We start from the raw sequence: 27,069 nt of genomic DNA, 5'->3' as shown, positions 1-27,069 counted from the left end.
AAACTTGGCAGTTAGATCATGATTCCAGAGCTACTTCTGGAACTGAGAACATTCTAGAATGCCTTCAGTATCAGATGGAATTCTTGAAGACGCCTCATTTGTTGTTTACTGTGTATAATACCCCCAGTACACTATGCTTGGTCCCAGACCTGAAACTTTAAAGTTTCATTTAGTCACTCAACAATTATTTATTTGAGGCCTGTAGACACCAAGATCGCATTCCGTGGGAAAGCGGGATCTAACTGTGGGATAGTGTTGAATAATCAGGCTAGCCAGCCACAGTTTTCTACATGCAAAGTAGAAGTAAAAGTGGTCTCTTCTTCATAGGGTCTTCATAGGGCAGTTGTAAGGACTAAATGAGCTAAGCGCAGTGCCCGGCCTGTGGGAGGGCCCCCTTAAGTGGATTGTTTCTCCCACACTGAGCGAAATGAGGATCATTTCTCCCATTCCCACTCTGATCTTTTCCCTGGCCCAGGGAAAAGAGCAGAACCTGGGGCAGGCCTTGCCTGGTCCCAGAGCAGGTACTCCTGGAATGTGTGTTCCAGGAGGAAGAGAAGGGTGCGTCCCACCAAGCAAAGAGCAGCTGGTTGGGGAGAGATGGAGAAGGGGCTTGCTGAGAAGAATTCAATGTCTCTGACGGGAACAATTCTGTAAACATCCCGAGTCAGCCCACGGTGCCTAGAGACCTGGTTTATTGTCGGCTGTGAGTCAGCACAGCCCGATCCAGGAGCTCGCCTGTACAGGAAGTGTGCATAGTGTGGGAACCCTGGGCCAGTCGGGGGATATATACTTCCCACTTCCTAATGGAACATGGGAGAGGGCAGGGGTGGGGTGGGTAGCTGGCAACATGGAAAGATGGACCTGTTGAAAATGGTTTTCCTTTCTTGGTGGGCCTCCAGAACCCAAGTGTACCACTTCCTGTCCCCGCCCTTCCTCGTCCTCTTCCAGCACCAGCCCCAGCCCCTTCTCCGTGGGTGTGCCCGGCCCTGACCCCAGCCTGGCTCTCTCCTGAGAGCTGGAAGATTGTGTGAGAGGGGCCCCTGCCCCCAGACCTCCCACCTGGCCCCTTTACTTTAGCCTCCTGTGACTGGGAACCACTCACAAAAAGGGGACCAGCAGAAGCTCCCTGCCCCTTGAGGCCCTCTTGGGATGATAGAGCTAAAGATGGAAAGGACTTCAGGGACAACTGTTATTTGGTGGCCTGTCAGCTTGCTAGAGCCTCGGGCTGTGTCACTTATTTGTATAAATGCATTCCAGACCAGCGTGCATGATCCGGAAAATCGCCAGTCACTGTTCTCGCTGCAGGGAGCTGAACCAAAGTTCAATTTTATGATAGTTGTTAGGAAGCTAGGTTGAACATCTGACCAGTAAGTGGAGGGAATTCAGCGGAGTACCTTAAATGAAAAGACATTCTGAAATGTTACGACCCTTTCTTCTTTCACTGCTAATATATTGAAGGCCTCATGTGATCTGACCATTTAGACAACAAGCCAGCTTTGCCTTCCACAACCTCCCTGCTGGTTTGCCTGGATAATCCCCAGCTGCCCTTCACTTTTCCACTTAGATGTTACTTCTTCCAGAAGCCTTTCCCGACAGCTTCCCCCTGCCCCTGCAAGACTGGATTAAGTGCCCCGATTTTGTGTGTCCCCAGCAAAGTTCAGCACCTGATTTGGGGTATCTCAGTTTTTTTGTCTTCTTACCTTCACTGGTCTGTGTCACCATTAGAGTGCGAGCGCCCTAAGGTCAGGGACCATGACACCTGATATATGGAAGGTACTCAATAAATATAAGTACTTGAGTGAAAGAGAAGATAAAAAAAAGTGACGGACCCCAGTTAAAGCTATGTATGATCTCCATTGCGGGGAAGGGGAGGAGAGATAATGCTCTCAAGGGCGCCTGGGTGGCTCAGCGGGCTAAAGCCTCTGCCTTTGGCTCAGGTCGTGGTCCCAGGGTCCTGGGATCGAGCCCCGCATCGGCCTCTCTGCTCGGCAGGGAGCCTGCTTCCCCACCCCCCCACTCTCTCTCTCTGCCTGCCTCTCTGCCTACTTGTGATTTCTGTCTGTCAAATGAATAAATGAAATCTTAAAAATATATATATATAATGCTCATAAATCATTATAATGCAGACAGGGAAGGAGAGTCAGGTAGTTCACCCTGAACGTTCAAGATAAGGAGAAATAATAAGCAACAGGAGGGAGAAGGTGGAAGTCTGGTAGACTTTGGAAAGAAAAGTGGCATTTGACGTTGGACTTGAAGGATAGGGATGTTTATAAGCAAATACCAAGAGGGTGTCATTTAAGGCAAGCAAATAACCCAGCCAAGACAGGTGGGAACATGAAAGGGGGTGTGCGAGATTTGAGCTTTGGGTGAGGTTTAGGGTGTCCACAGGTAGATGGAAGGGGTGTGTCCAGGGAAGGGGCTAGGAGCAGAGCTGGAAAGCACGTAGACACCCACTAGCAACATCCAGTCACCTTCCTCACGGTCACGTGCCTCCTGTGAATCCGTTGTCAGACTTCCCTGTTTGGTGCTAAGTCCCTGCATGGCTGCTTCCTTCCCACTTCGTCACCTCTCCAGTCCAGCCCCACCCCTGCCTCCCCCAGCTCTGGGGGTGGATGAACACTTGTGAAAGCTTTGGCTTTTCACACCTTTGTAGACTCCCAAACTGAAATCACATTGGGTCAGTTGCTCACATTTTTAGGTGTGTGTCCTTTGGACAGCGGAAGCTATGAATAAAGGGCAGGGGGTGTTTCGGGGAACCACAGTGTAGTGGGAAGAGCACTGTGTCGGAAGTCGGGATCCCTGGGCTCTGGCCCAGTGCTGCCAGTGGCCTGCCGTGTGTCTTTGGATGAATCACTTCCCTTCTCTGGAAGCTTCCTCATCCATAAACAAAAGATTTAGACAAGAGAACTGAAGGTCTTTTTAGCATTGTTGTTTTATGATTAGCTAAAAATCCTGTGTGACTGAAAAGGGGAGAAAAGAACAAATTCAAAATTTTAATTAAGGAGCTTATTGTAGACCTTCACAACTGAAAAATGGAAAGTTTTCCCCTTCATTTGGGGGGTGTACAAAACGCCCAAGAGTTCAGAATTACCCACCAAATTCTTGGATTCTGTCGGGTGTCATTTTGGCCAAGAAGATTTAGGATGATCAAGACCATGAAGGGGAAGATCATCTTACAAATCTTCAGTCATTAGCATCATCAACTATTTGCTGAGCTTTCCCCAGAGAGAGGCACCGTTTGCTGATTGGCATCCAGCCTTGGTTTTTAAGCGTTCCTACAGTGAGCATGAGAGATCCTCATAGAATTTCTGAATTAAAAAGAATCATTTCAGATCCTCTACTCCAGTGACCCAGACTTTTTTGGGTCACAGAACCTTTGAGAATGTGAGGTGAGCTGTGGACTGTGGGCCAGTAGTCTGGGGACGACGAGGGGCGTGCACACACAATTCTGCATCAAGTTTCAGGAGATCCATCCCTGAGTCCATCCGAGAGTTTCCTGGGAGTCCGTTCCCCCCAAGTCAAGAGCCCCTAGTCTATTCTACTTTTATTGTGAGATGAGAAAAGTGACAAAACTTTCACAATATTCGTTTGGGTCCCAAAGGGAAGGAAGCCAGTCAATGATAGAAATCAGTATTTGGGAAAGCCGTATGTCCTCAAAGCTGCTGAGAAGCACCAGACAAACTACTTCACAGCCTCAGAGAAAGGTGAGCAGAGAATGCCGCTCAGGTGATGACAGAAACAGGCTTTGGCGGATTCAGAGGGGATGCCCCTTACTATGTGGAAGCTAGCTTTGTTCCCAGAAAGATAAGAACAGAGACATAGGCCTGCTTTGAGCATGGAAATTAAGGAAATCAGAAGTGGTAAGATACCCAGCTGAAAATGGGAAGCATTCTCCTTTGCCTCACCTGGAAGGGAAATCTTTAAATGTGTTCGGACGGTGTTTAACGAAGAGCGGGATGGAGAGGGGCTCTGGCAACAGTTCCAAAAATAACCAGCAGGTGTTCTCTCAACACCTGAAGTCGGGAACTAAGACCTAAAGTTGAAGTGTCCACCCCTCCAAAGGTGTTAGGAGCCATGGCAGGTAGCTATAGCAACAGTCATGCCTGCTACAGAGGACCTCCTGAGCTGACCTCCTGGTCAGTGATCTCTTCGGCTACTCTGCTGGTTCACTCAGGCAGAGCACAAGTATGAAGAATCAGGGTGGAGTGGGGTGTACAGGACCCAGGGTCTGAGAGCTCAGGGTTCACATCCGGGCTCCTCAGTTCCCAGCTCACACATGTTGTAGTTTCGTAGGGTGAGGTAAATATGGACCACCCTGCTGAGTTACGAGGATGAAATGAGAGGCTGTGGAGACTAACACACCTGGCACAGAGCCTGTCCCTGGGACTCTGTAAATACCCGTTACGTGATATCAGGGTAACAGGGAAAAGATAGAGAAGCAGCGTGCTTTATCCTCCTTACCCCATTCCACCTAAGAGAGGAAGATGGCGGGGCAGGGAGGAGGAGAAAGTAGAAGATGGAAGAATCCTTCCACTCTGTGCTCCATAAATCCAGAATTTAGAAAACGTAAAATTTGCATTCTGTAACTTAGTGCTTCTCCCTGTTCTCTCTCACCTTGGGTATCAAGGCGTCCTCTTGGAAAGCTTTTGCTTCTTCATCTTTGAATACACATTTGCCATTTCTCCTCTGATTGCTTTAGGAGGGAAAGAGATCACACACTGTAGACCATGACAAGAAGGCTGAGCGTTTGAGTTTGGTGTTGTGATCAGATTCGAGTGATGACAAAGGAATGTGTTCTGTGTGGAGCAAGGAGACTGTATCTAGGTAGGGAACAGTTGGACCGATTGGTTGTAATTTTGTTTTTTGTTTAAGCTGGGATCTTTTTCTTAATGAGCTCAAGGAGAACTTGGTCCTGTTGTGAGGGTCCTGTGGAAGTGTTCTAGAAAGCCAGGAGCCTGAATCAGTCAGGCCTCTGGCTCCTCTGGCCAAGTTTGCCTATGGTGTTCCCAGAGCTGCGAATCAGCCACCATGCAGGGCAACTGCACACTGCCAGAGGAAGCCCTCCGTCCACATCTGGAGGCTGCGTCAGAAACCCTCTATCCGGTCCTCAGGGGGCCGTGAGTGAGGTGCCTCCGTCCTTAAGCCAGGTCAGCCCCCCACTTCCAGACCCTAGCTCTCAGTTCATAGGATGCATGCCCTTTGACCTTTATGCGAGAACCTCAGAGCCAAAAAGGATGTTTATGTAAATCATGTCCAATCCTCTTATTTTACTAAGAATTTGAAATCCAGAGAAATTCAACATTTTGCTCCAAAGACCATGAATTAGTGTTGTAGCCTGGCCTGGAACCCAGATTTCCTTGCACCCAGTCTGGTCTCCCCTGAGAGGCCAGTGTGGGTCACCAGAAAGAGAGGTGGGGTGGGGTCTGAGAAGATGACAGGGTAGGTGTGTGCAGTGGGTTGAGGAATGTCATCTCTGAGTGACTGAGACAGGGGGCCAGGGAGTGTGGAGGCGGATGGGGGAACAGGAGCGCGGAAGGGACCTGTGATGCTTCCGGGGACTTGGACCACTCTGAGGTTGAGGTCCTTAGTCTTGTTCACATCTCCAGGACTTCATGCTGTTTTTTTACCCTATGGAGAGTTTATTTGGGGTTTCAAGGCTTTGGCACACACCCAAAGCTGGACAAGAACCTTGCTAACTCCTTGGGAGCACCAGGTATTTGTGGATCCAGATGGATTAATAGCTCAAGGAAGGCTGGGGTCAGATTCCTGGGGGTCTTCTGTGAACTGCAGATAGAAAGGCAGCTGAGCAAGGCTTCCTGCAGGACTGCTCACTTGGGGAGAATAAAACCAGCAGTCCAGGCCAAGGGGGGCAGTTTGTGAGTGTGTGTGCAAATACAGACGCAAAACAGTTTCCAGATCAGCAACTAACCCTGCTTGCTGTCGGTTGTGGGGGTGGAGTGCAGCTTGTGTGTGTGGGGGGGGGGGGGCTGCTGATGGCTGTTTTTCTAAACATGTGGGGGAAAAAAAAAAAACAAAACCTCGAATGTATCTCCAAGAGGTTGAAACGTGCTTGGCATAGGATAATGCTCTCTTTATTCTTAATCTTGGCTGAGGTCGTAATTAGAACTCTGTCTACTTTTAGGCTTCAGTACAGGCAGGGAGGGTTCAGAGCCTCACTATCTGGTAGGAATATAATGTAAATCATGTATGTAATTTAAACTTTCCTGGTAGTAAAATGGAATAAGTGAAATTAATTTTAACAATGTATTTCATTTAGTCCAACATAGCTACTATAGTATTTAAACTATTAATGTAATTCTATGGTAGTATATAATCAATCTAATTATTAGTGATATAGTTTACATTCTACATTTTGTGCTAAGTTTTTGAAACCCAGTTTATATTTTTACACTTAAAGCACATTTCATACTGGCCAAGTGTTATTGGCTACCATATTAGCATAGGTTCAGAGGAAAAGATATATAAAGCTGTACACAGTTAGAAATGGGGCCGGGGGAGGTACACCTGGGTGGCTCAGTTGGTTAAGTGTCTGCCTTCGGCTCAGGTCATGACCCTGGGGTCCTGGGATCAAGCCCCGCATTGGGCTCCCTGCTCAGTGGGGAGCCTGCTTCTCCCTCTCCCTCTGTTGCTCCCCCTGCTTGTGCTCACTCTCTAAAATGAAATAAAATAAAATAAAATAAAATAGAAAATGGGGCCAGGGAAAGAAAAATAAATGCCTCAAGGAAAAAAATCTGGAGGTAAATGGCCTTCAAAGTGAAGGGCAAATCCCTGCCTCGGATATCAGTGGTCTCCATCTCTCCTGAGGGTCCACATTGCCACACACACCCCCAATCAAAAACTGGTTTCTATCCCAACTACATGATATGTTTGATTTAAATGTAAGGAATGTATTTCAAACAGGGAGAAGTTGAACCTTAGGTAGTAGGATAAATGTTTATCTTGCTCTTGTCCTTTCTTCCACAAACTGTGGGTAAGGAGTCCAATCATCCTTACCTTTCGGGGATGACTGAAGCTTGTACTAGATGTCAACTTTGTCTAGATGTGAAGGCAATGATAGCGATTATCCTCTGATTTGCATATGACCTGAAACCAAGGAAGGTATTAGCTGGGTCAGTATCCCTTCCAGTACTGTGCATCCTTAAGTTGAGGACTGGACCGTATCTGTTACCACACACTGTACCTTTTACATAAAGAAAAAGTATTCAGGAAGAGAAGTGACCTATTGTCACAAAGGGCAGAAGCTAGGTGTTGCTGTGATCTTAGCTGTCCCAGCGGGACTCAAGAAGAAAGTGGTGTATGTCACTTAGACACTGAGCACTCAGTATTCAGTGACTTTGTCCCCTTGTGCAAACTTCATGCTTCCTTGAGCCTTAAAAGTCCTTTCCATCTTCTCTAAGTCAAAGGGTTAATGTAAAAGTCAGATGAGGTCATGGATCTCTATGTGCTTTGAAAGCTGGGAGTGTGTGTTTGTTTTTAAGTGCTTTGCAAAAAAGGGCTAGTAAAATATTCGGGTCCTTTTTAACATATCTGATGTACCAAACCTCTCTTAATCAACAATTATTTGCTTGATGATCAAGTCTAGTCACTCCTTGGAGATTAAGTTCACTGAAAGATGCTACAGGGCTTCTGTAAGCTTTGGCCACCATGTGTAGAGATGGTCCACATCCTCTTTCTGTTCTGCATTTGACCTGAGGTCATTAGGCCACAGACACAGTTTGGAAATATTTTGGTTATTATGAGAACTTTCATTTTCATGAGGTGTGACCCACATTCATCAGTCTTGGCACATTCTAGCCAAAGAATCTCAGTGAAGGATAATTAAGGTCCCCTACAGCCTTACTCTCCCAGATTGATCTGTGGGCCAGCATCAGAGGCATCATCAGCAGAAATGTAGAGTCTTGAGGGCATGTGCTGGAATGACAAGGGGTGTGATATAACTGATGAATCACTGACCTCTACCTCTGAAACTAATAATACACTACATGTTAATTAATTGAATTTAAATAAAATAAAAATTTTTAAATGTAGTCTCAGGATGCACCCCAGGTGTGTCCACTCAGACTCTGCCTGTTAACAGGGCTCCAAGCTGATAGCAGCACACACAAAGGGTTGAGAAGCCATCCCCCCACAGCATCCCACCGAGTGACAGACAGCACAGTGGCTGGGATCAGCTGCTCCCTTCCTCTCCAGGCAGCCCTTCTACCGGACAGCTCGAACTTATAGAGTTTTCCCTCCTGTCAAAATCCTCCTGTCAGAGTACATTTCCTTCTTCTGCCCCGTTAAAGCCCACATAGCAAGTGCTTGGAAATACTGTTACTTTGGCGATGACCTGAGATCAAGGAAGGGATTACATAGAAGCCTTGATCCAGAAGCTGGATGGGTGGTGATTGGGGCCACACAAGGTCACCTGGCAAAGACCAGCAGGTCCTGAGATGTTAGAGAAGGACCCTGAAAAGGCCTCTGGCAGGTCTGGCTCCTCCTTTACTCCTGCCAGAGTCCAGGGTTTAAAGGATTGACGTCTTGAAGAAGTTTACAGAACTTGAAGAGGTTTCCCAAAAGGACAGGAATACAGAAGTGATGTCTGGGGTGGCATTTGGTCCTCTGAGATATGCTAAAGGATGAGGCCATTTACAGCGGAGATGAACATGAGGGGATGGTGTGGTGACACACGAGGGCCAGCCCAGCAGCTTGACCTCTTGCTAGCTTTACGGCATTGGGGCATGCCCCAAACTCCCCCCTCCCCCAGCATCAGCTTCCTGGGTTTTAAAATCAAACAGAATGATAAACCCTGTTCTGCCTATCTCCAGGGTTTCTGTGGGACTCGTGGAAAATAATACCCGTGAACACTCTTAATGACGTGAGAAATGGTCTAAGGATGAAAGATCCAGTGGGACAGTAGATGAATCCAGAAGACAGATCTACCACTGACTTGCTGTGTGACCTCAGGGGAGGCCCTGGGCCTCTCTGTGAATCAAGTGGGTCGTATATAAAAGATCTGAGTGTCCTACTAGAAGGCCCCGAGTTACCAGGGCTTGTTGCTATTGGTACACGTTACCTAGAGGGTTTTTCCAAGAAGCATGGCTCTTCAAATACCTATTTAGGGAGATTTCTTAGAGCTTGGAATTGAATCCTTTCTCGGGGAGATGATTCCAGACACTCTTCCTAGCCTATCCTGTGGGAGACCCACTTTAAAAATGGGTCTGCCTGGCCATAATTGCACCTGCGTTTCCATGTCAGCAGGTGGTAGCTGAGCCGGTGGGTGAAGAGTGATGGGTTCATTTCTGCAGCTGTGTCAGGACACCCCGTCCTATTTCTGGAAGCAAGCTCTGCCCTGTGAGATATCTGAACTCCTACCTGGCTGGAGGGTGTCCTGTGCAGACTTCTCCGGGGAAACAGTCTTGTCGGATACTTCAGATACCACCAAGGAGTTTATCAGAAGCATTTCTGTTTGTTTTCATAAGTACGCAGATGTGGCATACCTGTTAGTTTTATGAGCCTTTGTTGCCAGCGGAGGCTTCCAGTCAGCAAGATAACTGAAACTGGCTTTGGTGCAGCAGCCCCTCCGCAGATGCTCACCAGTTGAGAGCAAAAGGACCAGTGTGTGTGTCTGTGGAGGCTTATAACTGTTCCCTAAGGCAACCCTTCTGTGTCTTTCTCTCCTGCCGGTCTGGGGACCCTGTGTTCATGCTCAGCTCACTGTGCTCATATCCCTAACCTCCCATTCCAGTGCCTGGATGCTTGCTTCTAATTCTGTACATTGCATTTTCTCCTGTGCGTCCACCGTGTTGTCATGGAAACTCGATGGCCGTAGGCCATGAGTCTCCTGCGTCATCGAGTGTGATGGTGTGGTACGTGTATTTGCTCACACTTTTATTTTGAATCCGTTCCAATGTGACATCTGCTAAAATGTCTCCCTTATAATTTGCTTGGTGATCACAGCCTTCTCATCATTCATTGAGAGCAGGACCTGATCTCACAGAATCTGAAAAGAGCTATGTGGTAAGATGCCTGTTGAATAAGACCGTAGCTTTTCTAAAGAGAATCCTTACTGACTTCTAGAGTCTCAGCTGGAGTAATGCCTGGCTAACTCGCAGAGCCATTATTTGCGAGAGTTATATGGCTCTTGTCCCAGAGGGAAATGTTAGGCCCACCCCTTCCCTCTCAGAGAGCAGAGGAATTTAGAGACAATATCTGTACTCTGCCTACATGTGGGATGAAAATAACGGTTAGTGCATGATCGGGGAATCCATACTTGCATTTCTATCCTGAAGTTATTCCATTTGTGACAGTTGCTCACTAATTATAGGCTTTTATACTGCTGCCTTTTTTTTTTTAATATTCATACTAAATTCCAAATTCTTCTGTATCTTACCTGTTTTTTCCATGCTTACACCTGGATCCCTCCTGCACTCCACTACTGGAATATCTATTTTTTTTTAACCTGGATCTTCAACTCTGTTGTTTCCCTGGACTTATGTGCTTCGTCTGGAATGTTACATCTCTTCCTCTCTCTTTTTTTTTGTTTTTTGTTTTTTGTCCCCATGTTGACTGTTTATGGGGGTTTCTGGATATTGGGGCCACTCACAGGAAGCAGTTTGCAATGAGATCATAAACATTGCCGAAAAATCTGTTCATTACTGCAGCACTGTCTCTCATCCCCTTGACTTTCATCACAAGGTATCCCCTTCTGACAATAAATCATCTTTAATCATTTCTCAGCAACCTCAAGCCCAGCAGCGAAGAGTCACCCCAGATAGGAGTCAAACCTCACAAGATTTGTAAGTACACTTGAACTTCCTTTCTCATGTTTTTAGTAGACTGTTGGCTTTAAAGAATGGGTCATTGACCAAGTATGGGGCAGCTATCTGGGGGAATGAACAAGTCACCCCAAGCTTCTCTGAGGATTTCTAGTTGAGGCCATGTTTCCCATCAGCCAACACGAAACAGGTGCTGGGCTAGTAACTAAAGGAGGTCACAGACTACTGAAAGATAGAGACCAGGAAAGAATGAACTGCCATCCAGGGGCAAATGAGGGCAATGGTGACTGGCTTCAGTCCTAGTATTGTGGGAATATAGAGGAAAGAGTTATTCATTCTGCCTAGAGGAATAGAGTTCTACTCATTTAAAAAAAAAAAAAAAATCATTGAATATCTCCTGTGCTGTTAGCATGTAAGGGTAAACTCCATTCCCAAAAGAAGAGAGATTTGGAATGAGCATTGAAAGACACATTGAAGGAGCCCCTGGCTGGCTCGGTCAGTAGAGCATGCAACTTGATTTCAGGGTCATGAGTTCAAGCCCCATGTGGATGTAGAGCTTACAGAAAGAAAGAAGAAGGAAGGGGGGGGAAGGAGGGAGGGAGGGATGGAAGGAGGGAGGAAGGGAGAGAAAGGAAAGAAAAGAAGACAAACTGGATTTGAGAGCTGGAACAGGGAGGTAAAAGGTCTTCCCAGATGAGGAAACCGTACATGCAAAGACCCAGGGTAGATGGTGTGTTTGGGGAACTTGGAGAAGGCCCATGTGGGGAAAGGACTCAACGGAACAGCACCCTAAGCAGCATGAGGCCCATCCAAAATTAGAGCTGATTGGGGGACCCAAGCAGTGAGGTTCTGGGACCTTGGACCCACCTGTCTGGGACCTTGGACCCACCTGTCTCCACTATGTGGGAGTGAGGATAGAGAAGCAGGTATCCAGAGTCATCTCCCAGAGCTGAGGTTAGCAAGGCAGCCGTCGTGGAAGTGAAGGGGAAGATGAGGCATTCTGAGGAGTCCAAGTTGGATGGACACAGCAGGCAAGTATGGAAACATCAAAAATGTATTCGCTTTCTAACTGAAAGCTACCTGCAACTCTTCGTGCCTCGTTGCAGAACTTCTTTCTGGTAGACAGAGGCATCTACTGATTATCAATACACTTGGATAAATGTATAAAATTAAATGGTCCCTTAGTTTTAGCAGAGGAAAATGAACCTCTCCTTCCCGGGGACTGGCTTCTCTTCCTCGTTTCTAGTTTCATTTGCTCACTCACTGGAATTCGCTGGCATCTACTGGAAATGGTAGCTGGTTGGCTCATTTGCAGAGTTTTGCCCGCTACTGTTGTGTTTCAGAATAGTAATACACAGAATTGTGAAGATGCTGAATAAGTGAATAAGTGAAAACAAACTTTTCCATGTCAGATTTCATCACAAGTAGGGCCAGCATCCTCCAGTGAGCTGTTGTCAGGACAGACGGAACAGCACAGACCAGATTGCCTTAGGCCAACTAACAAGTAAATAAAAATCTTACTCCCAAACATCACTGGGATAGAAAGAAAGCAAAAAGCTTTCAAGAATTTTGGGAAAGGGACATCACATTTAAAAACAATTAACAAGGGGCACCTGCCTGGCTCAGTCAGAAGAGAGTTCAGCTCTTGATCTTGGGGTCAAGAGTATAGAGATTACTTAAATGAATAAATAAAAACTTTTAGGGGCACCTGGGTGGCCTGGACGGTTAAGCGTCTGGCATGATCCCAGGGTCCTGGGATCCAGCCCTGCATCAGACTTCCTGCTCAGCAGAAAGCCTGCTTCTCCCTCTCCCACTCCCCCTGCTTGTGTTTGTTCCCTCTCTCATTACCTCTCTCTGTCAAATATATTTAAAAAAAAATCTTAAAAACTTTAAAAAAGGGGCACCTGGGTGGCTCAGTGGGTTAAAGCCTCTGCCTTCGGCTCAGGTCATGATCTCGGGGTCCTGGGATCGAGCCCCACATCAGGCTCTCTGCTCAGCGGGGAGCCTGCTTCCTCCACTCTCTCTCTGCCTGCTTGTGATCTCTGTCAAATAAATAAAATCTTTAAAAAAAAAACTTTAAAATATAAAAACAATGAAATATGTATTAGCATATTAAGAAACTCAAGGTAAGCAACTGGAATGTACTTTTTATATCTTTATATTAATACACCTATATATATACATATATATGCATATATATAGAAAAATTTTTTTATGCTCTCCAATGTGTGTGACCAGAATATAGTGTCTATCTCTGGTCCTAAGTTACTTCTTCTTCTTCTTTTTTTTTTTTTTTTTTTAACTTCTGATTGTCCCTGATAATCTACATACATTCTCCTATGTTAAGAAAAAGAAAAACTTTGGTTAACTTTAAAGAGGGGGCATCTGGGGTGACTGGGTGGCTCAGTGGGTTAAAGCCTCTGCTTTCGGCTCAAGTCATGATCCCAGCCTGCATCTGGCTCTCTGCCCACCCCCCCACCTGCCTCTCTGCCTATTTGTGATCTCTGTCAAGTAAATAAATAAAATCATATTTTAAAAAAATAGAGGGGTAATCTATGAGACACCTGAGTGGATCAGTGGGTTAAGCCTCTGCCTTCAGCTCAGGTCATGGTCTCAGGGTCCTGGGATCAAGCCCCGCATCCCATCAGGCTCTCTGCTCAGCAGGAAGCCTGCTTCCCGCCCCCACCCCCACCTGCCTTTCTGCCTGCTTGTGATCTCTGTCAAATAAAAAAATAAAATCTTTAAAAAAAATAATAAAGTGGCAGGATCTAAACAAAATGTTTAGCTCCTGTAACTAAAAGGAAACTAAATAAAAGGACTTGTCATAATCTTACTCATCAGAGGCTCCCCATCCCTAGCAGTCTTCATTTCCTTATTCTATGCTGAGTGGATCTCCCCAAAGTCTACCCTGCCAGGGAAGTAGCCAGTAAAATACTTCCATCCCCACTGATGAGTATGAAACACTACCCATGTGTTGGTTTAACTGAATTGGGCTTTAAAAATTCATTATTTGATCCTGTCAATGTTTGAATTAACGTCTCTCATTTTTAGGTTTAGCTACCAAGCATTGTATAGCTATATACCCCAGAATGATGATGAATTGGAACTCCGAGATGGAGATATTGTTGATGTCATGGAAAAATGCGATGATGGATGGTTCGTTGGTAAGTGATCTCCTCATGCTTTTCTTACTAGTTGTGTATCGAAGGAGTAACTAGGAGCAACAAGCCACGCAAAAGGCAGTCCTCGCTGCACAGAAAACAGAACCTTCTCGGATCGGGGTCTGCTGTCGGGCGTACTGGGTCACTCACGTTATGCTTGCTCTGAAGACCGTGTGGGTGACAGTAATGGTACCAGACCCAAAATCTAAACATGCCAGTGCAGCTGCACAGGAGGGCAGTTGTCAGATTACTGGAGTTCTGTTTGTATTTCTGTTGTGCATTTTATCTGTTCTACATTTGAAAATTTTATTTATTTTATACTCTTAGGAAACAACACAAGAGAATTTGAGCGTAGGTCTCAACCGTGAAACTCAAGCGTATGTGTAGACATTCCAAAGACTTTATTTACTTATTTACAGGCTTCCCATAACTTTAATCAAAGCAACATGCTTAATTAAAACAAAAGATTCACCATTAGAGAACAGGAGAAAGATCAATATTTTTTGAGATTTTACTACAAAGCAGATACTTGCTCAATATACTTTGTTATTGAAGTTCTCGATAAACAGCCCGTGACACAAGAATTATCTTGAGTTCACAGACTCAAAAACTGAAGCCCAAAGTGGTGACATAAGTATCCCGGGTCACCCAGGTAGCCAGTCGTGGGTCCAATACTCAGATTCAGGAGTATCTGTCCCCAAGCTTCTGTTCTTTCTCCTCAGGCACAAATATGCTCTTGGGAGCCACTGATTCACTTTTTGCCTCTGTTTTTCCCTTGTACAAATGGCTTTACCTTTATCTCCTTTCTAAGACCAGCTCCTTCCTGATCTCTCTGGAAAATCCTTCTTAACGTGTAGTCCTCTCAGGGCTGGGGTAGTGAGAATGGCAAGGCCACAGCAGACATGGGAAGCCAGAAAGATTTGCCTGGGACTTATCGGCCTTTTAGAAAGCTGCCCCATCCTCCCCAGGCCCCCAGAAACCTGTGGCCCCTCAGCATCCTCGAACTACTCCGATCAGAAGGAAGTCAGGTCTGCGAAGTCCGCAACACTCCAATGGAGTGTCGTCAAGCCGTGAATGGAATTTAAAATTTTCTGGAAGCCACCTTAAAAGAAGTAATATGAAACCCGTGAAACATTGTAGGGATATAGTTTATTAACGCTATTGCATTCAAAATATTGTCATTTGAACATGGAATCGGTATAAAAAATTGTTAGTATGAAAAGAAGAATGTGGGGCGCCTGGCTGGCTCAGTGGGTTAAAGCCTCTGCCTTCAGCTCAGGTCATGATCCCATGGTCCTGGGATGGAGCCCCGCATCAGGCTCTCTGTTCAGCAGGGAACCTGCTTCCCTCTCTCTCTCTGCCTCTCTGCCTACTTGTGATCTCTGTCAAATAAATAAACAAAATCTTTAAAAAAAAAAAAGAAAAGAAAAGGAGATTGTAAACCGTCTTCTCAGCCTTGGAATTCTGATGTGTATTTTGCAGATTGGGCGTAGCTGTTCAGACTGGGCACGTTTCCAGTGCCCGGTTGCCGCCCGTGCCAGTCATAGGAGAGCGCAGCTCTGGTGTAGATTCACTGTTAAACCCCTCCAGGACTATTTACATTTTTTTTTAAAGATTTTATTTATTTATTTGACAGAGATCACAAGTAGGCAGAGAGACAGGCAGCGAAAGGAGGAAGCAGGCTCCCCGCTGAGCAGAGAGCCCGATGCGGGGCTCAATCCTGGGACCCTGGGATCATGACCTGGGCTGAAGGCAGAGGCTTTAACCCACTGAGCCACCAGGTGCCCCCTATTTACATTTTTTATGAGAACATGAGGTGGGGTGAGGGGGATGCCTCAATCCCTCAAATGCTTCAGAATGGAGCCTAGTGCTCAGAGGAGAATCAAGTAAGCCAGCGGAGCTCGTTTTTCCTGTCCTTAAGGGAAGGTACGAATCAGCTATAGGAGCGCATCTCTGGCCCTTATCATCTCAGTTCTCTGCAGCCTCCTCCGGGGTCCTCCCTCAGGGGTCAACCAGTTCTTTCAGATGTCTTTAGCGTTGATGCTTTCTTTTAGCTTCAGGCAACAGCTCCAACCTGCCGGTAGCTGTTGCTTGGAAAGCTGTGGTCCCTGGGGTCATGGAGCTGTATCCACGCCAACTGGGAAAAGGATGCAATTGTCCCAATTGTGCTGTTGGCCAATGAGTACGGACCAGGGACATGGCCTGGATCTGCCACCACCCTCAGCCCCAGCTTTAGAGAGTCAGTCCCAAGGGAAGGAGCCAGGTTAGGGATCCGGCAGTTCGGGATGTGGAACAGTGCAAGAAGGCCTCCTACCCCCGTAGCTCAGTGTTCCTGCCTCAGCGGGAGCCTTGGCGAGGTGGGCAGCAGAAACAGGAGTCGGTCCAGGGCTCAGGCAGGGGCTTCTGAGAGGAATTTCCTTTTGATGTGTGCCCTTATCCAGAGGACTTTCAGAAATCCTACAGTTTAGAAATTCTAAATCCCTGGTATCTTGTGTTGAATAAATGGGTTCATCTTTTTCCAAAAAGGAGAAGTATTGGAAAGAGCAGTGGGCTGGGAGTCAGGCGTCCTGGGTTCCAAGCCTGCTTCTGATGCTTGCTAAACTGTGGGACTTAAGCTCTCTGGGCTTCCCATTCCTCGTCTGGAAAGGGGGCTGGGGGTAGTCCCGAGAGTGCCTTCATGGCTTACGACTCAGCATTATTTTGCAGCATAAAAGAGATAAGACAGGGAAAAGTGCTTTGGAAACCACATGCTGTCCTTCACGCTGCAAGTTTACCAAAGGGCTCTCTCCAGGGTCGCCTGCGTGGCTCAGTCCGTCAAGCGTCAGACTCTTGGTTTCCTCAGGTCATGGTCTCAGGGTTGTGGGATTGAGCCCCAAGTTGGGCTCCGTGCTTGATGGGGAGTCTGCTTGGAATTCTCTCTCCCTCTGCCCCTCCCCCCACTCATGTGTGTGCACTCTCGCTCTCTCAAATAAATTAATTTAAAAAACAACAACAACAGAGGGCCCACTCTGAACTCATAGGTGAGCTTTCTGATTTTGCTTATGTTCTGTTTGTTTTTCTATAGGTACTTCAAGAAGGACAAGGCAATTTGGTACTTTTCCAGGCAACTATGTAAAGCCTTTGTATCTATAAGAAGATTGAAAACCGGAGATTATTTTTTATTGGAGGATGAAGCATAACTCATGAACTGGTCTCTTTATTTAAACGTTGAGTTGGTAGGAAAACTAATGTAGTGGATAAAGTAAGAAGCAAAAGAGAGGGACAGAGAAGTATTGTGTCTAAAGCCCGAGTCTGTCTACGCTGACAGCATATCAGGCAAGCCGGACTGAGGAAAAAGGAATGAGGCAAGTCTGTATTTACTTAGCTGCTTCTGGGAGCCACTCCAAGCCTTCCCCGCCTCTCCCCTTCTTGGGTAATCTGACCTGTAACACAGTCCAGGATCAGTGAGGTCAGAAATGCCTCTTGCTGCCCTGGCCTTGACCAGCTCTGGCTCGACGTGACCATTTAGCCAGAAGCAGCCCTCGGGACACCAGGCAGATCCCCAGCCGTTCTCCAAAGGCTCCGTACCCCAGCCACCCCAGAGCCCACCGGTTTCCCAACGTTGCTGGAAATCTGCTTAGGCAGCCAAGGCCTCCCCTGGACAGTGGTGGAGGCTACGAGGCTCTCCAAGACCATGTGCCTCGTTCCTGGGGAACATGGGGCAATGGAGGGAGCGTGAAGGTGCCCTGTGCACTGAGCCTGCACGCACCGTGGCCCCCAATGTCCCTGGTGTTCAGACAGAAAAGCACATGAGGTTTGCTGGTGGAAGTGGGGTGCCCAGGTCAGGTAGTTAAAGTTGTGTTTCCAAGTGATGACGTTAGGAAGTTCTGTAGCTGTCAAGGTCGCTTGCGACGTGACCCTTTCCCATATCACTGACTTTTGTAAATGGTTACCTTCGGCACAATTTCATTTACCAGATTGCCAGTGCTAACCTTTCTTTTCTGGATTGTTTTTGGTCAGGGCATTTTGAGGTGGCTAGGCCTGTTCTCTCAGAGAACCAGGGATGGCGTTCAGTGAATTGTTGAACAGACACCATCGTATGCTGGACGCTGGCGCCACCGAGGAGCAGGACATGCCCCACGCCCTACACTCACTGTGTCCTCATTTGTACTCCCCGAAGCAGGTTCAGGAACCGCCCACAAGGTAGTCACCCAGGGTCCCCACCCTGGTGAGGCTTCTTTTCAGAGCAGAAGGCACAGAGGCTGTGGCCCTATGTGCGAGGTAGTGATTCTGCCGCTCCCGGGAGGTCTGTCCTCTGTGGAGTCACGTGGGAGAAAGGAGGCCCCTGTGACACCCCAGGTGCTCAGTCACAACTCCATCCATCTTGAGGATGTTGGTCAGCCTCTCTGTTAGGTCCCTTGAAGAAATAGGGACTGGCCCACCCGCCTGTCGGGAACTCAGAGGTGACGGGAGAGGCAGACACACAAAACTACTGGGTCAAGAGAGACTGTGATATGTGCTGAGAAGGGTATGAGAGAGGAGGAGGTTATCTTTCCCTGGAGACACTCTAGAAAGCATTGTCGTGTTTCTCTCTCCATGAGCTCACTCTTGAACAACTAGGCTGCTGGAAGAACCTTTGTCTGAGGGTAGTTTATGGCCAGAAATTCTTGGAACTGTTTCCAGAGTCTTCAGACTCTCATCCTCCCCCACAAATACACATCCAAGGTCACAAATAAAAAGAGCATTTCTAGGTAGGTGGACTGTGTACGGGAATCCTGGCTCTCTGCATATAGCTCAGAATTGCCCCCCAACCATTGTCCCAGAGTCTGGAGTCCTTACAAGGAGGCAGAGTCTGTCTTTAGTGCCTCTGCCTTCTGTCTCTGCCACTTATCTGCCACCCATCAGCTCTGCACCCCTGAGCCCCCATCAGACAGCCTCATTCTCTCCCTGTCCTCCTTTCAAGTCCTTGTCTCAGGAAAGAAAATGCTGCTGACTCCTTCACACTAGAGTGTAAATGACTGAAAAGAGGAATGTGTTAACTTCTTCCTGGAGACATTTGTTTTTAACTAGGACAGAGAAGAGCCTTAACCCCAAGGGATGAGGCTATGGAACTAATGGTGGGGGTAGGGGGGCCAGTGGTGGGGGAGGAGCTTCCTGGGTAGAAGGAGCCTCTCTGAGTCTTTCAATCAGACTCCCTGGAAGTCTGGAAGGTCCACTTCCCCCGGGGGTGCTCTTTGACTCTCTCTGAGGGAATATAGTGCAAGTGCATATGCACGTGCATTTTGCACGACAGCATTTCACTCATTTTTGGAATGTTAACTCCTATATTGGCTAACGTGTTTCCTGGTCTGTCATAGATGCAAACCATTAATAATAATCTTAATCTAATAGTTCTGTTTTTGTTTTTTTTTTTTTTTGAGGGGTGCTTCTTGATTCAGTAGGTAATTTTGAACACCTCTTTAAATACAGCTAGAAAATAAAACCAATTTGTAAAGCCACATTCATGTATGATGCCAGCCTCACGCATTTGTAGATCTCCAGAAACCCAGGTATGCCTCACCGATTTGCCAGTCTTTAACAAAATCATGTCAAAATTTGCATCAAACTTCAGCTTCCTATGTATGACAAAACAAGGAACCAAGGTTTCCAATTGCTCTTTTGTCCTCAGACATTTAGTAATATAAAATACCTATTTTTATGCGAGATATTTATACAGGTTTATTAATAGCAAGCGCAACTAACTGGCACCATGCCTTGCAACACATTTTGATATATTCGCCATGCTTCTGGGTAAAGGCAAGCCCCAACCACTTACTTTTGCAGTCTCTCTCGGATCAGTAAAAGAAAAAAAAAATCATATGCATAAGAAGTAGGACTGTAAATATGTATATTTAACTTTGTATAGCCCATGTACCTACTTTGTATAGAAAAATAATTTTAAAAATTTGAACTGAAGGGGGGTAAAATAAGGAAGTCATGAAGTTTTTTGCATTTTTATTTAAATGAAGGAATTCCAAATAATTCACCTGCAGATTTTTAGCACAAAAATAGCCATTGTAAAGTGTTAAAATTTCCAATAATCATTCTTTCTGGGAGAGAAGGTCATTGTTATCTCAGTTATAGGTTTTTTTGTTTTTTTTTTATTTTGTTTTTGATTTATTTTTTGCAGTCCTATTTATCTACAGTAGGTATAAGTTCTTTTGCTAGAATAGGTCACTACAGAGAAGATTATATTCTGAGAGAAAAATAACTGACATTATACATAACCAATTAATTTAAAGTGTTGCCATTTTAATCACACACGGAGAGCATGTACTATGCCGAAACAGATTGTTCTCTTCATTTATTTTTCTTTATTGCCGTGGATCAATTTGATAAATGGGTGTGTTGAGATACTACATTTGCTGTATGTATTATTTAATAAACTTTATTCAGAATTGCGTGGCATATGTTTGTTCTTACCATTCATTGTTTCTTTCCTTCCTTTGCCAAGTTTCTCAGGGGAGGCTTACATTTACGGCTTCGACATCACATCATCTCCTTTTCCCTTCTTAATCACATACCATGTGGCTTTGCTCCTGGAAGACCTCACTTCTTACCTTACTCCTTTCTCAATAAGCTAACTCTGTCACCTTCTCTGAATTGGCCGCTGTTGACCATCCCACCGTGCTTTCCATTCTGATTACAAAAATAATGTGTCTTTAAGAGCAAAAGTAAAACCTTATGGGGGTGCCTGGGTGGCTCAGCTCAGGTCATGATCTCAGTCCTGGGATCAAGCCCCGCATCGGGCTCTCTGCTCAGCGGAGAGCCTGCTTCCTCCTCTCCCTCTCTCTCTGCCTGCCTCTCTGCCTACTTGTGATCTCTGTCTGTCATTTAAATAAATAAATAAATAAATAAATAAATAAATAAAATAATCTTTTTTTTAAAAAAAGGTAAAACCTTATAAAATGTGTGCAGCGGGTCTTGATTTGCTCCGCAAGACATGGGTATGGAAAGGATACGGCCTTTGGTTTTTCTAAATAGAGTTAAATCAACTATGCGCCTTCTCTTGCTTCGGTGGGTGAAAATGCAGCCTGTCCCCTCGCAAACCAAGTGTGTGAAGATGGCGGCATAGGCATCCAGCCTCCCCTGGCATCCCGTGGCTAGGACCGCTCCCATCTCTGTGGGGCGGGGCCTGCTGTGCACAAAACCAATCCTCCCCCTTCCCGTTGTTCTGTCCTTCTCCACCTCTGTCAACTCAGTACTGCCACCTCTTGGGGGTGACTCTGTGGCATCCCTCTTATTGGGCTTAGACGTCTAACAGGGGAGAAGCTTTGTCTTCCAGGGGTCTAACAGCCTCAGGACTGAGCCTAGGGTCACAGGCACTACTTTCAGGCCACTCATCCCTTCCAACAAATCCATCAGCTGTACTTTCAGAGGATGTTTAGAACCCAACTTTGTCAAGCCATTGGCACTAGAGTCCAAGCCATTTTCTCTCTGGGTCCTTGTAGTCACTTAGTCACTTTCTAACTTGCCTTCCTACTTCTGCCCTTGCTGCCTCTACTCTGGTCTTAAGAGCAATCAGAATGATCATTTTAAAGTCTATCCAAAACCCTCTAAGGGCTTCTTACATCACTGAGAGGTACCATGGCCTCAGGTCCATTGGTACATTGTCCCACCCCCTCCCTTACCTCTGGCTTCATTTCTTCTTCTTCCTTATGGGCTCAGACTCGTCAAGCACCCTTCAAGTTCAGGATCTTCCATCTGTCTTGTGTGCCTGGAAGACCCTTGCTGCTGAAGCTTTCTTCATGGCTTTCTTCCTCTCTTTACATCTTTACGTTGCCTTCTCAACAAGGCTTTCTCTGACCACTTTATGTATAAGAGGACCCTACTGTTTCCACCCAGCATCCTCTCCCCCTTTTCTTCCTCTGTGCTTCATAACTCATCAGCATCTGATCATTTGTTTCACAATCCTGTAAAATCCTTGAGGTTATTGATTCCATTTGGCTTTTATGTGCCCAGCACCAAGAAGAGTGCCTAATATAGTTGGCACTCAGTCACTTGATCAAGTAAATGGATAAGTAAATGAACCTCTGGGGCCAGAGATCTTAGAACTCACAATACTAATAAGGAAGGAAGGGATGTGTGTGTTATCAGTCCTTTTTCTTGTAGCAGCAGACATAGAACAGCAATTAATCTCAAATTATTCTAGACTCGTACAAACAACAGGTGAGAATTTTCTGTAATTACAGTCACCTCCCCACCGAGATTACTACAGTTGACTACCCTTTGTATGGTCCTCTGCGCTTTCTTTGCACAGTACACACACACACACACACACACACACGTCTATAAACAAAAGCTTTGCATAGTCTTATACACTCCCCCCCTTTAACAATAGAGCTTGGACATGTTTCCATAATTTACTTAACCAATCCCCTATTGATGCAAACATTGCCAGCTTTTCCCCCCACAATAAACAATGCTGCATTGAATACAACTATTGGCTCAAAGAGCAAGAACATTTCAAATCTTGAGATACTGCCAAATTGCCTTCCAAAGTGTATCACATCGGATTAATCTCCCGCCAAGCCCATGGGAGTGTCTGTTTTCCCACCACCCAGTCATCTGCTTCCATGGAAAGCTGTTCCTTGGTTCGTCTGCCTTTTTGCTGGTCAGCCCTCTTTCTAGATCTTTACTTGCATTCCCAGCTGTCTTATTTTCTTTTAACACATGCTCCTTCAGGGAGTAGATCCCTCACAATGTAATTTGGCGGAAAGAGTCAGTTGTCTGAAGGCTCCCGTCAATGATAATTGGTAGAAACCTAACACCACTGGCCATTCTTGGGTCAAGTCGCTGGAAAGAAGGGAGTTGGAACCAGCCTCAGGAGTGAATCCAGATTCTCAAACTCTCGTATTTGTCTTGTTCTTGGCACTGTTGACTTGTTTGGCTCCATTTTCACCTACCGACTGCTGCAGTAGGAAACATGAGCTGTAGGCAGCTCTGGGCTCATTCTTACAGGTCTCTGACTCCCTTTTCTAGGGAAAAAGGCCTTCCCATTGCGCTTCCCTGAAAACAATTCCAGACCCTGCCAGGTCCAACTTGGCTGGTCGTCCTTCCTTTGACTAATCGTTGGCCAAAATGGGTGTAGTATGAGTGATAGCCTCACTGACATCATGTGGACTGGGGGAGAGGAAGAGGCCAGGGGAAGGGTGTGCTGCTCTAAGAAGGAAGAAGGCATCTGGATCGATAACTCAATGTTCCCCTGTGCAAGCAAGGCTCCGAGCGTTACTGTGACAAGCTTTGGAAAATGGCATACCATTGCCCTCTCAGTACAAATGCCCGTGAGCTGAATGCAGGCTGTGTGCTGAAACTCTTTAGGCCAAAGTCTTGAGAATAACATGGTGGAGAGCACAAGATGACCCCCCAGACAAGGGGTTTGATGTGACCCTGAGGGAATGGCACAACTGTATCACATGCTAAAAATACTAGGACTCCTCTGAAGGAAAAAGGATTAGCATTTCAAAAGTCATGAAGAATGTTTGCATGAGTTGTACCCAAGTTTTTTTGCCAGGTCTTGGCATGTTGCAATCAAACCTGTCTTGGGAACACTTGGCTGAGGCCCTTCAGACAAATGAAAGGAGTTACTACCACCACAAGTCATGTGTGGCATGGATTAGCCAGGCGGGAGGTTCAGATTGAACATACTCAAGAAAATTGACGATGAACCCATAGATGGAAGAGCCTGTGATGAGCCACCCGAATGCGACGTGACGCTAGTTTTATGCTGTCTGTCCTGGGGCACGAGTACTCTGCTCCTCTAGCACTCTCACCCTGACATCAGCAGAGGCAAAATACTGGGTACATTAAGAGTCTCTGGCCCCTCTGGCTTACTGGTTTTTAAAGTGATACCAAAAGGGGTGCTTGCCTGGCTCAGTCAGTGGAGCATGCGACTCTTGATCTAGGGGTCATGAGTTCAATCCCCGTGTTGGGCATGGAGATTCCTTTTTTAAAAAATGAAACTGACAAATCTGTAAAAAAGAGGGAGAGGCAAGAATCGTCTTCTAGATAGTAGCCTAAATCACATAGATTGACATGACCTTGTATCATCAAGGTCACTGGATCTCCAAGGGTGTCCCGTGGGCCTGTTGGCGTCCCTAGGCCCTTTCAGCAGATTTATAAAGCCAAAACTGTCTTCATAATAATGCCAAGATGCTCGTGGTAGCCAGCTTCCACGAATACCTCTGGTGATCCCTACCTCCAGTATTCACGCCCTTCTGCACTCTGCCAAGGCTGGCCTGGGGAACCTATAGATTACAGCACAAGAAATGGGATGTCACTTCCAAGACTAGGTCATACAAGCCCTTGTAGCAGCTGTCTCTTTTTCATGGGGAGAAGGAGACCGCGCTTTAGAAGTTCTAAGACTGGGGTGCCTGGGTGGCTCAGTTGGTTAAGCATCTGCCTTCAACTCAGGTCTACTCGGGTCCCAGGATTGAGCCCCACGTCAGGCTCTCTGCTCAGGGGGAGTCTGCTTCTCCCTCTGCCATCGCCTGCCCACTCTCTCTTGATTTTCTCTTTCTGCCTCTCAAATAAATAAATAAAATGTTTTTTAAAAAGAAGTTCTAAGACCTAGTTGTCATATTGGATAAACGTGCTAATTCTTCCCAAAGGGAGAGCTATTACAACACTGGGCTGGGAGTCAGAAGACCTCGGTTCCTGTGCTGCTTCAGGTGCTTCGGTTGTGAGACCTCAGAAACACCACTCCAGTTCTCTGGGCTGGGGTTTCCTCACCGGGGAAGGGGAGACACCTGGACCAACATGGTTTCTGTTACGAAGGAGGAAAATGACATGATGTTTGAAAGGCAACCTACAGTGCCCAACCAGAGGATTCCTGTTCCTCCAGTGTCTACTCTGTCCCAGCATTTTTCATGCATTTTCTCATTTACTTCTCATACCAACCCTGATCTCCACTAACAGCTGAGGCCCCTGAGACAGAGGAGTTCAGCTCAAGGATATCTGGCACGTAACAGGTTTCGGTCTGACTCCAAAGCCGGTGTATTTTCCACTGATCGCACCCTGCTGCCTCCAAGCCAGGACAGACAGCCGGGACAGACGGCTGGGATGAGTCTGCAGACCGGTATACCTCAGAACATTGAAACTTCACCTAAAGATTATAACATCTCCAAGAATGCCCTCACGGAATAATACTAACAGTGATAACCATTTGATGAGCACCTACTATGTGCTTAAACATTAAAAATTCAAAAACAGGTCGATGTCCTCAGTCTTCTGCCAGAGCCAAGATAGCAGCAAAGACACGGAAGAAAAATCCAGGTGCCCCTGCCTATTCCATGTCATCTTCTCTTCTACCACTCATGAGTCTCTCCAAAGTGTGGTCCAGCCTCGGTACTCAGACTTCCTCACCACACCCACCCTTTGTCACCTGCACTGCAGCTCCCCTATGTAGTGTTACAGATCTGCCAAGCTCAGAGCCCCCCGCCTAAGAATTTGTACTCCATATTATCTATCGGTTAAGAATGTCTTCAATTACAATAGCAGATGGCCCCCAAATGGGACAGCTTATGTGACAGATGTGTCTCATCTCACAGAAAAGAAGATGGGCTCTAGCTAGTCTATCTGACTCCCCTGGCCTTTCTCTCATGATGCCTAACTGGGTGGCACGGCAGCTCCGAGCATCTCATCCTCACAACTGCGTTTGCGGCAGGAAACAAGGAGCAACAGAGGACAGAGGTTTTCTCTGCACATGCTTTCCTTAAGGAAGGAACATCTTTTCCAAAAGCCCCCCACCAGACATTTTCCCACATCTCATTGGCTGGAGCTGATCCCATGACTACTCCTTGCTGTAAAGAAACAGCCCGATGGCGGTGGGCATGGTGGAAGAGAGCTGGGGTGACTTTGGGTCACTAACCAGCAGCCATTCCTGGGCGCTCACTGGTTCTTTGGCTCCCATCTTGGCTCCTCAGGTCTTCCTGCCTTTCCCCTCACTGGATCTTCGAATTCTTTCCTGGCTCTTCCTCCTCTCTTCATTCCTTCAGTTTGGATGTTCCCCAAGCTGCTCTCTGTAATCTGTTGCCTGGGCAATCTTCTCTCTTGTCCTAACTTGAATATTACCCACTTTTTCTACGTTACTTTTATTGTACTTTTTAAATTAAACAATACAAAGTTATGGAAACAAAACAGAACTCGCCTAATCATTACGAGATATAATCTCTTTTGTGTTTACACGTGTGTGTGTAACTTGCTCTTTTCACTTATCATCAATACCTTTCCTGACAAGACATGTTCACCTCTACATCTTTATCTAATGATTACATGGTATTCCACGGTATAAATGCGCCATGATATACCTGTTGTTGACACATGGGCTGTATCCAATATTTTGCAATTATGGACAATTCTATGGCGAACCTTTTACATGCTCTTAGTACCCAAAATGCCTACTTTTTTTTTCTAGACAAATTGCTAGAAGTGGAAAGACTAGATCAAAGGGCACCCCATGTTTAAGGCTTTTAACACTCACATATTGTCATTCGACTATTGACAAGACCTGTCTGTTCTTCCTTGACACTTCTCTTGGATTTGTCTTTACATCTTTGTCGCTAAGAATTCATCCTCCAACACCCTCCCTCAGCTGATACCACTTGCCAAAACCTCTTTGTGCTTTAAACCCACAAAATGATTATGGGGTTAGTGGTGCCCTCAGCACTTTAACTTAGGACTCCAACTGTAGATGAATGGTCTCTAGTATTTGTGAAAAGTTTCCAAAGAACGAAAATGGGGCTCCTTAACATGGAGCACTGGGGGCAAGACAGGTGGCTGTTGTGCAGGGGGTGTGCCACAGCAGGTGGCCTGGAACTAGGGAACACTTTCGGGAACCTCCGGGTGAAACAGGCCAGAGGACAAGGGGAGAGGGCTCCAGGAAGAGAGACCAGAGCTTTCAAGGATTGCTGCATAAAGGAATGTGACAGAGGAAGCTGACCCTTCATCCAGGGGGCATGAGAGGGTCAGCCAGAGCAGGGGCAGCCCAGGGAGAGAATAAGAGAAACAATAGTGTCTGTTTACCTAAAAACAATGAGGTTCCTTATAAACAGCAACATTTCCATGGCCCTTTCCAGTTAAGGAAAACCTCTCCCGATCTGTTCCTCCTCCAG

General features: G+C 46.3%; 1 protein-coding gene across 1 annotated transcript in view; it reads left to right on the top strand.

Moving 5' to 3' along the window:
- Positions 1-20,353, top strand: part of LOC111145157 (sorbin and SH3 domain containing 1) — a 163,774-nt gene extending 143,421 nt beyond the window's left edge. The window contains exons 27-29 of the mRNA XM_022499852.1: positions 10,741-10,799; positions 13,830-13,942; positions 17,004-20,353. Of these exons, the coding sequence (XP_022355560.1) occupies positions 10,741-10,799; positions 13,830-13,942; positions 17,004-17,071 (240 nt within the window). The 3' untranslated portion in view covers positions 17,072-20,353. The remainder of the gene's footprint in view (positions 1-10,740; positions 10,800-13,829; positions 13,943-17,003) is intronic.
- Positions 20,354-27,069: the final 6,716 nt, after the last annotated feature.

The sequence above is a fragment of the Enhydra lutris genome, unplaced genomic scaffold (genome assembly GCF_002288905.1).
Source record: "Enhydra lutris kenyoni isolate GAN:26980312 unplaced genomic scaffold, ASM228890v2 scaffoldscaffold12, whole genome shotgun sequence".
Classification (NCBI taxonomy): domain Eukaryota; kingdom Metazoa; phylum Chordata; class Mammalia; order Carnivora; family Mustelidae; genus Enhydra; species Enhydra lutris.
The sequence above is the reverse complement of the archived record's forward strand: the minus strand, read 5'-3'. Positions and strand labels throughout refer to the sequence as shown.